An 18,465-nucleotide genomic window follows, 5' to 3' on the forward strand; every position below is an offset into this window, starting at 1 on the left:
TTCAATCTCTCTCTACTATCAAGGATGATGAGGAACAGCAGCAGGGACAGACCTCAGGGACAGAGCAGGGGACCCAGAGAGCTCCACCAAAGGGACCGGCCGCTGCTAAGCCTCGGAGGAGGCGTGTGGTGGTCATCGGGGACTCTTTGCTGAGAGGCACTGAACCAGTGGTTTGTGGGCCTGACAAGATGTCTCAGGAGGTGTGCTGTCTCCCTGGGGCAAAGACCCGTGATGTGACAGAGAGGCTGACAAGACTTGTCAAGCCTATTGACCATTACCCCTTTCTTTTGGTTCATGTGGGAACTAATGATACTGCAAGGCATAGCCTTCAGAGTATCATAAGGGATTATGAGGCTTTGGGTAGGAAGTTGAAAGAGGTGGATGCACAGGTTGTCATCTCCTCTCTTCTCCCAGTCGAAGGGCATGGTCCAGGAAGGGAGAAGAAAATAGCGATGTAAATAACTGGCTCCGTAGATGGTGCCACCAAGAACGATTTGGATTCTTGGACCATGGGCTGCGGTTCCATGAGGAGGGACTTCTGGCAAGGGATGGGTTGCATCTCACGCCAGTTGGCAAAAACATTTTTGCCAATAGCCTCAAGAATTTGATCAGGAGGGCTTTAAACTGAGTTATGTGGGGGAGGGAGACAGTATTCTGGAAGGCAAAAGAGCTGGAGAAGATAGTCAAACTGACAGAGAGGGAACAAGACAAACAGTGCAAGGACCTAACAGTGGGAGGCAAAAGAACTTGCACAGGCAGCAAGGAAAGGGAACACATGGTCTTAGATGCCTCTACACTAATTCACAGAGCATGGGAAATAAGCAAGATGAACTTCAACTCCTAGTACAACAAAGCAAATATGATATAATAGGCATCACTGAAACCTGGTGGGTTGAGTCTCATGATTGGAATGTGGAAATAGGGGGGTATAACCTTTTCAAGTGAAACAGGCCAAACAGGAAAGGAAGAGGAATAGCCCTATATGTCAGGGACATTTACACCAGTGAAGAGATCCAAGACATCAATCCTAGAAGCCAGGTGGAGAGCATCTGGATAAAAATTAAAGGGCAGGGAAACAACAAGGATGTTATGGTGGGAGTCTACTACAGACCCCCAAGATTCCACCTCAACATTAGGAGGAACTTCCTGACAGTAAGGGCTGTTCGACAGTGGAACACACTTCCTCGGAGTGTAGTGGAGTCTCCCTCCTTGGAGGTCTTCAAACAGAGGCTGGATGGCCATCTGTCAGGGATGCTTTGATCTGGATTTCCTGCATAGCAGGGGGTTGGACTGGATGGCCCTTGCAGTCTCTTCCAACTCTATGATTCTAGCCCAACCCCTTGTCATGCAGGAAGACAGATGGCCATCCAGCCTCTGTTTAAAAATCTCCAAAGGAATTTCCACCATTCTCCGAGGCAGTATGTTCCACTGTCAAACAGTTCTTACCACCAGGAATTTCTTCCTAATGTTTTGGTGGAATCTCTTTTCCTGTAGTTTAAATTCACTGCTCCATGTCCTACTCTCTGGAGCAGCAGAAAAAAAGCTTGCTCCATCTGCAATACAACATCCCTTCAAATATTTAAACAGGGCTATCATGTCACTTCTTAACCTTCTCTACTCCAGGCTAAACATACCCAGCAACCTAAGCCACTCCTCATAGGGCATGGTTTCCATGACTTGCCCAAAGTCACCCAATGCACTTCCATGAGCGAAGGGGAATTTGAACCCTGGTTTCCAGAGCCTTAGTCCAACACTGAAACCACTACACCACATTGGCTGTCTACTAATCTGTTCTTATTATCCCAGGAAATCCAGTGAAGACAGTGCATGCTCAGAGATCAGAAGCAGCTGACTAAGGAAAACAGAATGGAGTCACTGAATGCAGCACTGAGAAAGAGACATTAATACAAAAAGGCACAGCTGTATTTACTGTACCTGTACAGCAAGTGCCTTTCTTGCTTCACATTCCCAAATGTTTTGTATGTTTCCAAAGACAGACATGCTACCCAAAGAAATCAGTCAAAAAGTATAGTGAATATTGCTTGGGGCAGCAGTGCAACTTCTGAACATTCACTGGTCAAAATCAGCCTAATGGGAATGAGCTTAATGGGGATGGAAAATTAACTACTGGCTGAAGGGAACTGAAGAACTCCTGAAGAAAAACGTATGACCATGATACATTTAGTTCAGGAACAGACTTCTGAATATCCATAGCTATTTTAACTTCCCTAAGTGCCAGTTACTACGTAAATGAAACATTAACAACAACCACAAGAAAGAGTTGCCAGCAGATTTGAGCAAACCACTTTAGTTTGCTAACATACAAAAATCCTTAGAAAAACACCTTGAAGGAGGAACCCACCCTTCCCCAGCAGGCTAATGCAGGACTTTCAAATGTTCAGCAGGCACAATATGCTTATTGACTGTTAAGAGAAAAAATGGAAAACCTTGGGAGCCAGTGGTGGACTGTGGATATGTGACAAAAAGCATGCAACACCTCAAACTTTTGTTGCAATTTCCCAATAAGTTGTCTTGACACACTGAGACAACCTGTGTTACTGAGAAAAAGTAATTTACAGAGACCTCTTCACATTCCTAACAGATCCTATCAACACATAAATGGAGAATTGTCAAGCCAGAGGCATCTGTGTACGAATCAGAACAAATGCTCAGATACTACTTACCTTAAATACGATTCTAAGGTCCTATCTAGGCGTTTGTAGAAGGGTCGAGATGTAAAATACCCACTCCAGTAATGATGATCTCTGTCTGCATATGTGAAGAAATCTCCACTCAGAACAGGGAACACTGAATTACTGTTTTTTTCATCCAAATTACTGGCTTTTCGGAGGGCCTCAAAATAATCGGACAATGTCCCAAACTGTGCCTGAAGCAAAGTAAAATATGATACAAGTTCTTTACACTATTTTCAACTGAATTTTTATCTGGCAGAAGTTTGTGTCTTGCTGTTTCTTGAGGCTAAAAGGTAGAAGAGGAGGTTTTCATGTTTGTAGACAATGATTTCCCATGTTTAAGACAGTACTACAATGAAGAGATAGAGTCCATAGCAGAGCTTTGCTTTTCCATGCACCTCTGCTCTACTTTTCACCATGCCTGGACCCTACTTACTCTTTATAGGACTATTAAGTTCTATCAGATATTGATAGTATTGACAGAATAAATCTTAGATGATAGTAGGAAGGGGGAGAGTAAAAATTATTTTAACACCATATTGTCAAAGATTTGTCCTGACATAATCTGAAAAGTCTTACCTTGCAGACGCAAAAGGTAAAAGGACAGGATGGCACTCTCCCTGCCATTCAACACATGTGCACTACATGCAGTCTAGACTGCTGACACAGAGGATCTGTCATGCCTGCCAGAGATCTGTGAGATTTTTCACTCACATTGTTTGTACCATGGTTAGTGACACATGTAAGAACCAGAATGGAACAGAATTAAGTCTCAAAGAGGTGTTACAAACCGCCGCTTTGCGGCGGTCTGCCGGCGCTGCTCTTTGCTCCGCGAGGGAGTCACAGCATACAAACCGCGCGACTCCCTCACGGAGCAAAAAAGAAGCTCCAAAATGGAGCTTCTTCCTGCGGCGCCATTATGAGGTCGCGAGGCGCCCATGGTGCACCCGCGACGTCATAACTGCCGCGACCTATCTGGACGCTATGCGTCCAAGATGTAAAAATGGTGGCGGCCGTGTGGAACGGCTGCTGCCATTTGTCACGGACTGAGTCCATGATAGGGAAAGGGGCGTCTACAAGAGACGCCCCTTTTTTAAAATGGGACATCCTGAGGATGTCTGAAATGGCGGTCTATAACCCGCCCATGTCTCCTCCTCCCACAGTACTAGAAGACTAACTCTGGGAGCCATTTCAAGGAATCTCACTTAGGTATTGTGTATAAATCAGACATAATGGTTTACAACAAACTCTGTTTGTTTTAACAAGAGTTTCATATCTCATGGTTTGGAACTGGTTTGCTTTGAAACTGACCTAAGTTTGTCATAATTGCCAGAATTACCTATTTCAAATATTGGAGAGAATGAAGTTTGGTGAAAATATTACTTGAGTAATAAAGACAATTTAAAAAGGTAAAGGTTTCCCCTTGACATGAATGTCTAGTCATAAACAATTGTAGGGGGCAGTGCTCATCTGTTACTAAGCAGAAGAGCCAGCTTTGTCTGAAGATGACTCTGGTGGTCATGTGGCCAGCATGAGAGCATGGAACCCTATTAACATGCCACCAAAGTAGTACCTATTTATCTATTTACATATGCAACTGCTAGGTTGGCAGAAGCTGGGACTATTAATGGGAGCACACTTCATGATGCAGTGTTTGGGCCTTGAGCTGCCAATCTTTCAACCTTATGATCATCAGAATTGGCATCTTAACCACTAAGACACCACATCCCTTACATTTTTTATATTTATTTATTTATTTATTTATTTATACTCCGCTCTTAGTCCCAAAAATCCAGATTTTGGTAAATGTTAATACAACAAGAGCAGCTGAAATACAAATGGAGGCTACAGAGGTGTCTACTCTCATCTTTACTGTTTATTTTGGCATTGGAGGCCCTACCAAGAGACAGAAGACAAGACAACAGGATTTATGGGGTGAAAGTAAAGAAGGAACAATATAAACTGAGAGCTTATGCAGATGATCTTGTGATGATAATGCATAACTGACAAGAGGTCAAACAGAGGGAGCTAAAGGAGTGGCTAGAGGCTGCTCCCGCCCTGATCACCCCGGGACTGCGGCAACCAGATGCCACAGTCTCAAGAGTGTCTGCCGCTCCAGTCCTCAATGGGCCACAAAAAGCAGCAGTAAGAAACCACTCCATTCACAGCTAGTTTTGGGCTGCATTTAGCAGCCCCAGCATAGACTCTGAGTGATTGGGGTGTGTGCATCATGTGTACACCCCGCACCTGGGTCAGTCCAATGGCAGCCCTTTTGGGCTGTCTGTTTGAGGCCTATGACACAATGGTGGATAGATGGATTGAAAGCGTTAAATTACCATTTTATTTTTCCTAGTGTGACTGCAGCGAGAATGGGGTTGGTGAGGTAAATTCTTTGGGAAAATGCCCAAAGTCAAATTTAACTCTTTGGATAGAATTACAGTTATAAAAACAAACGTTTTACCAAGACTTTTATTTATTTTTCCAAACAGATCCTATTATGAGAAATGGAACACCTTTTGTGCAAGGACAAAAAGAGATTTCCAGATTTATCTAGTGGATGGAGAAAAACACAGTAAAATTTAAAATACTGTACTGTACAACGCTAAGAAACGGGGAAACTTGGGAGTTCCTAATGTCAAATTGTATTATGAGGCCTGTTTTTCATATAGCTGAAAGACAAGATTTTTAGAACTTGAAGGCCATAATTTAAGATTTGTTTGGCGTGGTTATCTCGGCCACAGCAAGTAGGGGCAGGGAGCAGGGTGTGTGTTCTTGTCCCTGCTACTTGTCATAGCTCGGGTTGCCTTGGGAGAACCAATCTGCAGCAAGGAGGGGTGGGGAAGTGCACACATGGCCAAGCCGGCTCCTATCCACAGACCAGTTCTCCCGTGGAAAACTGAGCCACAACAAAGAGGGACCGTGCACAGGTCTTCTGGGCAGACGTCCCGTCCTTTCCAGCCAGAAGGCCGTAGCTTGCTATGGGATTCTGAAAACTGTAGTTTTGTGAGGTGTAATGAGGCCATCCATGGGATTTTTTTGGCATTTCTTCAGAGGAGGTTTGCCATTGCCTTCCTGAGGTTGAGAGAGTGTGACTTTCCCAAGATTTCCCAGTGGATTTCAAGGCCAAGGTGGGATTTGAGCCCTGGTCTCCAGAGTCACACACTCAAACCATTGGCTCTCTTTGTTCTTGTTATTGTGCTGTGCCTTTCCATTAGTGTATGTGACAATTAGGATCAACATTTCCTAGTGTAAATCAGTGGTTCTCAACCTTCCTAATGCCACGATCCTTTAATACAGTTCCTCATGTTGTGGTGACTCCCAACCATAAAATTATTTTCATTGCTACATGCAAATATGTGTTTTCCGATGGTCTTAGGCAACCCCTGTGAAAGGGTCGTTCGACCCCCAGGTTGGGAACCACTGCTGTAAAGGAACAAGAATGGTTTTCTTTTTTGCTGAGGCATACAGTGTGTGATAAATATCAGATAGTTAGGTATGAATAAGATTGTAACCCAGATTGTACAATCTTATATTTATTTTCTTAAAATATTTATATCCTGGACTATATCCAAAGATCTCAGGGTGATGAACAATCCAATCATTTTAGGCAATTTCAAACTATTTAAAAAGTGAAACAGAGTTGTGTCTGGTAGACATTGTGCAATTTGGCAAAGCCACTGTTTAAGGAGTTGTGCAATACTACTTCCTTATACAGTGTCAGGAAAGGAGTTACTTTAGCACTCTCAGTTACACTAGCATAAAGCATATTCTAACCCCTCTATGAGCGTGCCTTACCTTAACATGGTATTCAGGATGAGAATTCAAGTAATCAAAAAGCTTCTGATAATTTTGATACTGCTGGTCCCATTCTGAACTCTCACTGTAGCGAAAATCATCTCCTAATGGTGCCAACAAAACTTTGGTACGGAAAAGCTTTGACTTTTTTCTGTACTGATCTAAAATCATCCATGCCCTTGAAGAGAAAATGAGGATAAGGGGATATACCAACATCCATAGATATTTTATACAAAACAATGATTCTTCTGAAATCTGCAAATGTTACTTGATTGGGTTGAATTATTAATGTTTTTAAAAGAGTCACGGCAATCAAATTTAATTCCTGAGCTATTCTGGATATTTTATAAGATACTGCTCCTGGTCTGATATTTGACCAAAATCCTATGCATGTTAATCAAAAACAAGCCCCAATGAGCTGAATTCAACTTTCTTTCATGTTAGTAAATAGTCTTAAGATTATATTTAGTCAGTACAAGCAACACAAACACAGCAACATTATTTGCAAGAGGAAATTAAGTGTTACAGAAAACATACAGTTCCTTTGCATTAATTACAAAGAGCCCTGGTGGTGCAGTGGTTAAATGCCTGTACTACAACCATTCACTCAAAACCATAAGGTTGCGAGTTCAAGACCAGGAAAAGGGCTGAAGCTCGAATCAGGCTTGCATCCTTCCGAGGAGGTCGCTAAAATGAGTACCCAGACTGTTGGGGGCAAATTAGTTGTAAACCGCTTAGACACTGCTTAGGCGGTATGAAGCGGTATATAAATGAAGCTTGTTTGTTTTGTTTACTGTATTCAACCACAGCTGAGATTCTTTGTAATTCATTGTCCATAAATGTCCCCACATTTTTCACACATTCATTAATAAGTAATTATTTCCTCTTCAATTATGTATGCAAAATTAGGTATCCATAAAAGGAGAGCAAGGCAAACTGTATAGAACCATGCCAAATATCAATTTGTCCATGATGTTATTCCCACAGTGACCAGCCATCAGAAATTTACAAACAAAACATGAGAATAGAAGCATCCACCCTAGGTGTTTCCAAGCAGATGTTTAAAGGCTTACTATATCTCTGTTGCTGCAGGTATCATACATCTCTATACATTCTTAGACAAAAAGACAAAAAGCAAGTGGAAGTAATATATAGCTATCATAGAATCGCAAAGTTGGAAGAGACCAGAAGGGCCATCCAGTCCAACCCCCTACCCTGCATGACATGTAGCCAATGCATGACATGTAGCCCATTCTACCCTTGCTTATTGTCAATAATATCTCATTAAATTGAACAGAGCTATGAAGAAAATTTTGTGCAGACTTTCACTTTAAGAAATGTCCAGTGGGGCTCACAGTAGTCATAAGAGAAAAATCAAATAAAACCATAGTTAAAGCACAAGACTGTATAAAGTTTAAAAAAGAAAAATCAACAAGGCAAATAATCTAGTTAAAACTAGTTTAGCTGTAACTTTATGCAAAGTCTAAAGTGTAAATATAATTATTATTTCAAACTAGACTGAAGAAACTGAATCAATGGGAACTTGCTAAGTGAACAATTCCATTGATTAAATGGTTCTGATTGGAATGAACCACTGAATTTAGGCCTAAGTAAAAACTCTGGTGCTGGGAAGACATGAGATCCCACTGACGAGTGAGAGGCATTTTGAAGTGCATTTTTTTTCTGCAGGGCACTCTTTCTGATCACTATCAACTCACCTGAGATGGAAAGGGACTCAAAGGAGGGCCACTGATGATGGCTACAGTATCTGAGAAATCTCATGAGCAACACAGTAGCAACACTGAAATATTTAGGGTCCCTCGTGCTACAGTGAGGAAGAAAAGAGGCACAGGGCCACCATCAGCTCTGCTAAGAAGCCACGCTCTTTTCTCCACTGAATGTCACCGGCCATTGCCATTCCATGAGACTCCAGTGAAGAAAAGATACAGATGACTTTTTTGACCTTTAAAGATGACAACCATTTTTTGATTCTCCTCTCCATGAACTGTTTCTATTCCAGTTTGTTATTATAAGAACCAGCGCCACGGTTTGCTTATTTCCTCCATCTGCCTAATCCTTTTCATGCTCTCTCTTTTAAGATAAACGGATCTTTCTAAATTGCACTGAAAGACTGCAACTTTTGGAGTGAAACATATATAGAAACAACTACATAAAAACTAATATTGAAAAGAAGACGAGACAGGTTTTTTCATATTATATTATTCCACATTCCTCAGGCATAGTGTTTTTTGTTTGTTTCTTTGTTTTGTTTTGAATTGTACAAACTATGCTTGGCTCTGCCATTAACTGACAGTGCTATATATTTACCTGTGCTGGATGTTTCCTGAATGAATGGCTTCAGGAGGAACTCTCCAGGGACAACTGACTCTTCCTCCAGGAAGGCGTTTAAAATCAAACTGGCAACAAATTTTGGGATCTGGTCCACAAGTGTGAGGAACATCATAGCTATAAAAAGGCATCATGTGGCAGAGAATATCCGTATTAGATCCCAAATCTAGAATTAAAATAGGCAAGATAAATATAACAAAAAATGTTCCTTTCTATATTATAGACTGGCCTAGATAGAGACTATTTACTATGGAATGTTTTTAATTAGGTCAAAATCTTATAGAATTTTGAGTTTACCAACTATTAGCTCCAGGCATACACTTCTGCCTATAACCTTTTCTGCAAGTCTACTGCCACAATACACTGCCTGTCACTGGTGGATTTTTGATGTTACTGGATTTGCTATTTGGCTACACCTAGATGTTTTCTGGATTTCAAGATACTGCATTATAGTCATAACAGGGGAATCCTAAAGAGAGAGCCAGTGGACTGGACCATCCTGTTTGAGGTTTCTACCTCCAACAAAGGTAAAACATTCACACACACCCCTAAAAATGGGACTGCATAGGCATGTTTTACCTCAATACTACCTAAAGTGTTCCTGATGCAAAAGCATGAAGACTTCTTGAGAAATTCAGTGTTCTCTGCACAATAAAGGGGCCTGTGTCTTCACAAAGGATGGAGACATACCGGACTGCAAAGGAAGTATCTTTTTGTGTTGCAAATGGGAGTTAAATTTTTTGGGCTTGGCCAGAAGGAGGAGGTGCCAGCCTGCAAGAGATACCTCTCCATACCATCTGAACGAAGAACAAAAACAGCAAAATGCAGGCCTATGACTAACATCTTCAATTTTTTTCCCTCCTGTATGATTTTTAACACCTTGCCTGATGAAGAAGCCAGTGGAGCTTTGAAAGCTTACAACAAGTATGTTGTGCATTTTCATTGGCTCAATTAATAATAATAATAATAATAATAATAATAATGTTTATTTATATACCACTTTTTCAAATTAGATCAAAGCAGTGTAAAGGTATAAAGGTATCACTGTTTGGTGGGTTTTTGATATTATTGTGTCTGCACATGCAGTATGTATTTCATTGGGTCCCAATGTCTGACACAAGCACCTGTGATGAGCCAGTAAACTGTCATTCCATCTAGTCTTCTGATATAATTTAATTATTAATTGGGTTTACATACTAAATATGTTTCCTACCCCTACAGTTCAAAATCATAAATGGAAGGTATATCTATTAGATGGCAAATAGTTTGGCCACTGTAAAGGCAACTACAGTCTTCCCTCCATTTTTGCAGGGGATTCATTCCAGAACCCCCCCCCCCCCCCCCCCGCGAAAATGAAAAACCATGCATATTGGCTTGAATGGAGGTGTGCTCCTGTGGGGGCATGCAAATGCACACCATGGGCACCTCCCCATTTTAACGCCCTCTGTTCGCCCCCGCAGATAATCAAGGGGCGCGGATCCCAAGTCTACGAGAATAGAAGGAGGACTATACATGTTGAGCATCTTTAATAAAAAAAGCCAAAATGTTCCAAAATCTGAAACTTCATTCATGGGTGGCTGAGATAGAGATACCTTTGCTTTCTGATGATTCAGTGTACACAAACTTTGTTTCATGCCCAAAATTATGAAAAATGTTGCATAATATTACCCTCAGGCTATGTGCATAACGTGTATACAAAACACAGAATTTCATGTTTAGACTTAGGTCCCATCTCCAAGATATCTTATTTCATAATCTGAAAAAAATCCAAACATTTCTGGTTCCAAGCATGTTGGGTAAGATATATTCAACCTCTATAATACCTCCAAAATGATCTGCTGTGCCCTTCCTTCTAATCTAACAGTGATACCCAACTGCCAAGCATTTACATTTAAAAAATCAGTCACTGAATGTTGCATACTACATATTGCATCTCCATATGTTCCTTCAATCAAATACAGGAGCCCCTCAGTATCTGCTGGGTTTGGTTCCACGGATACCGAAGTCTGTGAATGTTCAAGTCACATTATATACAGCACCATAGTAAAGTTGTGTCCCTTACATAAAATGGCAACATCAAAGTTTACTTTGGGAGGTGGGTGGTGGGTGGGGGTTGGAATATTTTCAGGAGTGCATGGTGGAATCTGTTGATAAAGAATCCGTGAATACCGAGCTAAACGTATCTGTCATTAACATGTAGTATGCCCATTAATTGATCACAAGTGTTTTCGTGGCCCAGTGACCTATCCAGAAATTTATAACCAAATGACCTTACTTTTCTTCTAGGTGTTTAAGTTTACACACTGGTTGAGGGGGGGGGGGATAACGATCACAGTTGTTCTTCTCAAGTTTAAACATTCCATTCATCCACTCTTGAACAAGAAAGAAGGATTACAGAATACAGTTTGCCCTCCATTTGTGTGGAGGAATCCATTCCGGCCCACCGCAACCCACAAAAATGGAGGCTCGTGCGTATTCAAGCCTCAAAGGTTTGAACAGGGCATGCCGCTAGGAGTACACACCATTACAAACCATGGAGGTCACCCCTCCACGCATAATCAAGGTTGCGGATCTCAGATCTGCGAGTTAGGAGGGCCAACTGTACAACAAAATGCTAGAGAAATCTGAATTATATGATGTCAGAAAAAAAATCTGAATTTTTTTGGTTAAAGATACATTTTGTTAAAGATACATTCTACGGCATAACACAAAACTTTGGCTTAGAAATATGCTTAGAACTGCCACCACACTATTCTGGACCACAGGTAGTTGTATAATATAAAAAAAAATTAAATCACATTTATTACAACATTTTAAATCCATTAATTTTATATCAGGCCTGCACAACTTGGCAGTAGATGGGGGCAAAATTAAAATAGGCTAAATTTATTTAAACCGTAGATAGGTTTTAATTAAATATTAATTAATTAATCTTATTAATTAATTAATAATACTAATTAATATAATTATTATTTAATATTAATTTACCATATATACTTGACTAAACTGGGGACAGGTTTTGGGGCCAAAATTATGGATTTTGATAGGACCCATGGATAAGGCAAGGTTAAAACTTAGGGGCCTGTAACAAAGGCTCTAAAAGATGAAAAAAGGGGGGGAAATCCACAAATGAGTTGCAAATTAATTCTGAAGATTGAGATACAGAAGAATCATGTCATCTCTTAAATCAGGGTTGGGGAATCTGTGGCCCTCCAGGATCTGATGAACTACCATTCCCATCATACCTCACCACCAGCCAAGCAGACGAAAGTTTCAGCCAGGCTCATGAGGGCTTGGTTGTAGCTCTTTCCTTACGGTGATGCTACATGTAAAGTCACCATAAGGGGAGGAGCTACAACCAAGCCCTCATGAGCCTGGCTAAAACATTCTTCAGCTTGGCTGATGGGAATGGTAGTTTGTCAGAAGGTGGGCCGTAGGTTCCCCACCCCTGTAAATATTCTGATCAAAGTAAAGTATTTGGCTATAAACATTGTCATTACAACACATCTTAATATAAGGTCATGTAGTGTATACGTACCCCAATTCTGCCTCCAAAAAAATTCTAGTGATTTCTGCATTGCAAGATGCTTTTTAACTGAATAATGAACTCTCTGTATAAGCATATTGGAAAATCCAGAGCATTTCAAAAGATAAGCCATGGTTGGTGAATGCCCAAAGGGATCAACTGCCCAGCCGGATTTTGGTTTTACTCCTGGTAAAAGAAAACGCATGGTGAAAATATCTTCATTCACATCACACAATTAGAAACTTCTAACTTCTTGCAAGATAACATCGTGATCTTCAGAATCTTGTGGAGCAGTATTAAACTGCATAAGAAAGGTTTTAAAGGCTACAGGTCTATACCCTTTTAACTGAAAGCAAGTCCTATTGTACTTAGCAGGATTTGCTTCTGAGCGGGTGTGTATAGAACAGAACTGTAAATTACTTATTAGCTCTTAATCTTTGGGATTAGACTGTTGTTAGATACCTTCAAGTCAGCTATGACTTATGACAACCCTATCATAGGGCTTTCTTGACAAGATTTATCCAGAGGAAGTGTGTCATTACATTCCTGTTCACCATAGCTGACCAGGGACTGAACCCTGGCCTCCTGGTGTCTAGTCCAACACCCAAACTGCTACATCACACTGGCTCTCAATGATTTGACTACTCAGTATTTATTACAATGTGTACCATCAGTGGGTAAATAAAATTAATCATGTGTAATCTAAAAAAATAGATTATGTCTACGTCTATGAAATAATAGACTATATGTATGTCTCACCTCTTATCAGCTATGTGAGACTCAAAGCAGAGCAGTAACAAACCAACAACAAAACAGCAGTTATTGATCTAAGTCTATTATTAATGTCCAACTAAAATAAACCCAATAAATAAATGGAATTTATATAAATGCTGAGTTAGTAAGGCGCGTTACATACGTGCACAAAGTATGCACGGAGCACGTATTAGGGTTAGGAAGAGGCGTCACTTTCTGATGCCCCTAACCCTAATACGCGCAGAGTGCATAGAAAATGGCGGCGCCCTATACACATGGGCACCGCCATGACTACGTCATGACCACGCCACCCCCAAACGGGGCAGCACGGAAGTGACATAGTGGGGCTGCGCGAGGGCGCCTGGGGCACCCTTTCTGCAGCCCTAGAAGGAGCTCCGTTTCGGAGCTCCGTTCACGATTTGCGTCGCTGGTGCAGCCTCTACATGGCTGCGCCAGCAACGCAAATAAGAAAGGGGTTGAGCGGCCCCTTTCTCTGCGTCCCCACCTCCGTTGGGTGTCCTTGGGGCATGAAGCCCCAAGGACACCCCTTTCCAGGCCGCAGGGAAGCAGCCTTTTACCGCTTCCCCAGGGCCTGGAAAGCGGCTGATCAGGGCCTCAGAGGCTGCCGCTGTGGCAGCTGAGGCCCTGATCCAGCGGGGAAAGGGCCAGTTACAGGCCGCCCCAAACAGGTGGTCTGTAACGCACCTAAGATTCACAGGGGCCACTCCAATTAGAATTAAGTATAGGATTTAGGCCATAGCTGTGTGTTTAAAGTTTGAAGGGCACTTTCTATGTAAATTTTTGATGAAATTTTATTGGATTGCATACTGGGAATGTTCTGTCTGTAATCTCCTAACCATTATTAAGAGATTGGCTGCCCTCTGTTATACAAACTGTGTTTTGAATCTAACTATTCTGTGACATTACATCTGCACTGTTATCAGCCAGAGTTCAAAACATTAAGTCATGTTTTCCAAAGCCAACTTTAATCATATCTACAGTTTTAAAAAAAAGACTGATTTATTAGTATTAATATTAATATAATACATATGATAACAAGGGAAACAAAATTATTACTGCTGCCAACTGAGGTTGTATGAGTATTTGCACAAACATATTCATCACATGACAATAAAGTCAGCCCTCCACTTTCACGGCTTCACTTTAGCATTTAAAGCTTTGATATCAAAGCACACTGTTACATAAATTAAGATGTGTGCCTTCCAACTTGTACACAAGCCAGAAACTGGTTTAGCAATATATAAATGAAAGTAGTTCAGTGACAGAAAACTCATCTCCTAATTTCCCGTTAATGAAATAGAAGCAGCAATAAAATTCAAATCCCAAGACAAAATTTCAATGAACCAACCTAGGGCCTTCTCTAGCCACTGGTGTCCTTCTATCAGCTGATCAATTAAAGAAAAATAATGAGGTGAAGCTTCATCAGGCATGACCCATCCCCCAGTTACGATTTCAAACTGGCCATCTTCAATTAATCTGAAAAATATGTTTACTGAACTTTTATTCATGCACGTAATTATCACTCTTATTCAGATATACACAATATAGTGGGAATAATAATCTTAACAAAACTGACAATTCTTTAATCATTCACATAAAACATTTTATTACTTCTATCAACTTGAGATGCATATTTTACTGCAAATTATATGTGCAACTGACAACTATACTAAGAGCATGAGACACATATTTAATCTCTAATCATAACATTTTAAGATATACAAGATGAATTATATAAAATATGTTTAAAATTATTTAGTCAACTTTGGAAACATTTTGACCCAAGTTCATTTAATTCCTAAACATTCTGTCTGTTCTAACTTGAACTGCTTCCTCCTAGTTCGATTTAGAATTAGTCTTAAAGTGGTCTCAGTGAGATTTACTATACTCTAGAGTAACACACCCAACTAGGTTACTCTAAGAAAAGAACAGGTTGCTTACCTGTAACTATGGTTCTTCGAGTGGTCACCTGTGCCCTTACACAATTGGGTTTTGCGCCTGTGCAGAGCCACCTTTCAGAGAGCTAAAAAGCTGAACAGATTGATGGGAAGCCCCTCCCCCTCCCATGTACTGAGCATGTCCAATCTCATCAATCTAGCTCCTCCTTCAGTTCAAGCCCACCGCAAGACATCAGCAAGGACCTGACAAAGGGGAGGTAGGGTGTGTTTGTGTGAGACCGGCACCATTAAGAGCCCGTGCTCAACGATGAGGGCCTCGATATTGAAGAAGGCAAGGTCGACAATGGGAGTCAGAGAAGTCAATGTCAAAGAAAAAGATGCAACTGTAGATGACTTCTGGGACAGCTTAGGGAATCTAGGCAGCTTGGAAATGGGCACCAAAGCCAATGGATCAGTTTGAGAAGAAGACTTCTCTGCAACAGAAAGAGCACTCCCAGCAAAAAAGTTTTAGGCATTGGGCCCTGTTGCGCAGAGCCGCGCTGATGAAAGAAGGACAAATAGTACAGCGATCAGCAACATGGCCCTCACCCAAACAAAAACGGCATTTAGAATGTCCATTGGTGAGGGGAACCTTTCTGTTAGAAGACACAGAGAACTTGAAGAAAGATTTGGAAGCCCAAGAGCAAAGCACCCAGCCGGGTGGAGAAAAATAATAAAAAAGCCTCACCTCAATGTGCTCACAAGGAAAAGTCAAAAAAAGAAAGGAATACACAAGAGGACTCAATGAAGAGCAATCTGAGAGGAGTGTTTCTCTTGCGGTGGATGCACTGAAGAGCACTGAAGGAGGAGCTAGATTGGCGCGATTGGGCACGCTGAGTACATGGGAGGGGCAGAGCTTCCCACCAATCTGCTCAGCTTTTCAGTTCTCCAAATGGAGTCTCTGCACAGGCACAAAACCCAATTGTGTGAGACACCAAGACCACAAAGAAGAACAACCCAATATAAAAATGGATAATAATCCAGTGAGCATAGTTACACACTTAATTTTAAGCCAAATGACACCTAATTGACACCTAATTAGGTGACACTTTTGACACCTAATTGATTTGTGCAATACTTCTGCACATATCTTTACTTCTTTCTGTGTGAGGTCAATGCAAATGAAGAGAACAGCCTCTTATTTAAAAATATATAGAAGCTGATTGTTTGCCTCACTCCACATTTATTAATTTTTTTGTCATCACCATCTGATTCTTTCTCTCAAATCCCCTGACATGCACATTTTACACAAATTTTAGAAGTAGCTGCCCACTTTGCTGCTTTTTCCTGCCATCCCACCAACAGTGGAATAAGAAAGATCCCATCACAACACCTGAATTCTCTGGCATACACTGAAGACAAAGGAAGTGGGGAGGTCTTGGTTTGGACTCAGTTTTGAAACAGACATAAGTATCTGTTTGTTCTAAACCTCAACATAATCACAAGAGACCTCACATGTATTCTTGGCAGTCTCACAGAATTTGGAGGATGTGATCTATGTGCTAGCAACATCCCACTTGCAACTGGATGTAGGCAGGCAGCCAGAAAAGAGCAGGGTGCTAAGTTTAGACAGCATGTTTCTTCCCTAACCAAGTAGCGCACCCATGCTAGCCTGTTGAGCAAGCCTTTCCCTTCTTTCACTACTTGTGCTAGAAGATGCTGTGCTTCCTTGCCATGCATGGCTCCCAAATGAACAGAAGAGTATTCAAGCACCTGTGGCAAGAATATGTTTGTGGGTTTCAATGCAGCTTTCCTTTTAGGTCTAGAAAAATTCATGCAGGATACATTTGTCGATGGCTGTCAGTCATTCTAGCTGAATGGACCTGGCCATATACCAGAGCCTGTTGATGGCCAACATACTGGGGTTGAGAACAACAAATGACCACTAACGATCAAGCCTGATTTGTGAACAGCAACTATATGAAATAGGATGCCATCCTGGACAGGACTATCACCCTTTCCAACAAAATAATTATTTCATTGTTTTTGTTTATTCTACTATACCAGTCCCTATGATTTTGGGGGGAAAACTAAATGACCCTTAGATTGTATGGTTTATTTTTGTTATTGTTGTTATGTGCCTTCAAGTTGTTTCTGATTTATGGCAATTCCAAGGCATACCTGTCAACCGAGTTTTAAAATCACTAATTCCAAACATTTCCATTCATTTAAATGAGATCATTTATAGATATCAACATAAAGTTGTTGATAAAGAAGAATAGTGATATGTTCACTTTTTATCATAACTGTATTACACTGTGAAGCCCACTGTTGAATATTGATGTGCCACAGTAACACTACTGAAAATAAGACCATACTAAAAACATATACAAGCAAATCTCTTTCAAAGAACTGCATGCTGATCCCTATGATTTGTGACAGAAGCACAATGCTGTTTTTCTCTTTGAGAAATAATGATAATAAATTTGATATAATTTTATTTTTCCTGTCAGCTTATTTATGAATTCTAACTTAATGATTTAGCTACAGTGTTAACAACTTCATGAACAGACCCATCTGACTTGTACAGAGAACTGAGAGAACTATGTTGATCTGTACTTAGGGTCAGTGGCAAGTACTTTAACACTCATTGAGAAACTACTGCCAGCAATTTAGAACAAAGGTACATCAGGGCTGGGGAATGTGCGGCCAACACAAAGCTGTTTGACAGCAACTCCAATCGCTCTAGCCAGTATAACTAATGTAGAGGTAAAATGAGGTTCTAACGGCAACTAGAAGGCCATGCAACCCCTATCCTTGGTCTACGACATGCAACATAATCCTAGTTTCAGAAAAAAACTGTCTAAAAAAACCCACATAAACTACTGTAAATACTCATATATAAGTCTAGAAATCTTAGTCAAAAAATTGACCTCAAAAACTTGAACCAACTTATCCACAGGGCCAAGTAAGTACTGTACTTTAACTCTTTATTTTCTTAAAAAAAGAAGCATCCCTGGTGAATGGCAAGAGTTTAATATGTCCTATAAATACTGATCTCTGCCCCTCTACTCTCGTCCATTCATCTATCCATCCTTTAGCATGAACACAAACAGTTGTGCCTGCTGGAATTTTGTAAGTTCTTTGGCATTGTTTTCCTTTGCTTCATGCTTTGTTACATGCCAGTAGGTTTTACCCTCCACTTACCCAAGGGTTATATCAAAAACCATAATTCTGAGCCCGAAACCAGCCCTCAGCTTATACATGAGGTAACAAATACATGAAGTATTAATGCTAGGAAACATTATAGCTTTTACGTACTTAGGATAAAAATAAAATAGTTTGTGGATAATGTAGAACCATAGAATACAAGTTAATATTCTCACTTGATCAGATCTTTGACAGTAGCATAACCACTCTTTAATTGGACTTGGAAACATGACAGAGGGCA

At 40.7% G+C, this 18,465-nt stretch overlaps 1 protein-coding gene across 1 annotated transcript in view; it reads right to left on the reverse strand.

The window, feature by feature from the left end:
* Nucleotides 1-18,465, reverse strand: part of MAN2A1 (mannosidase alpha class 2A member 1) — an 89,599-nt gene that overhangs the window by 37,749 nt on the left and 33,385 nt on the right. The window contains exons 5-9 of the mRNA XM_042455308.1: nucleotides 14,486-14,613; nucleotides 12,376-12,549; nucleotides 8,817-9,003; nucleotides 6,489-6,666; nucleotides 2,685-2,887 (exon numbers count right to left, since the gene is read on the reverse strand). Of these exons, the coding sequence (XP_042311242.1) occupies nucleotides 2,685-2,887; nucleotides 6,489-6,666; nucleotides 8,817-9,003; nucleotides 12,376-12,549; nucleotides 14,486-14,613 (870 nt within the window). The remainder of the gene's footprint in view (nucleotides 1-2,684; nucleotides 2,888-6,488; nucleotides 6,667-8,816; nucleotides 9,004-12,375; nucleotides 12,550-14,485; nucleotides 14,614-18,465) is intronic.

The sequence above is a fragment of the Sceloporus undulatus genome, chromosome 2, assembly GCF_019175285.1.
Source record: "Sceloporus undulatus isolate JIND9_A2432 ecotype Alabama chromosome 2, SceUnd_v1.1, whole genome shotgun sequence".
Lineage (NCBI taxonomy): Eukaryota > Metazoa > Chordata > Lepidosauria > Squamata > Phrynosomatidae > Sceloporus > Sceloporus undulatus.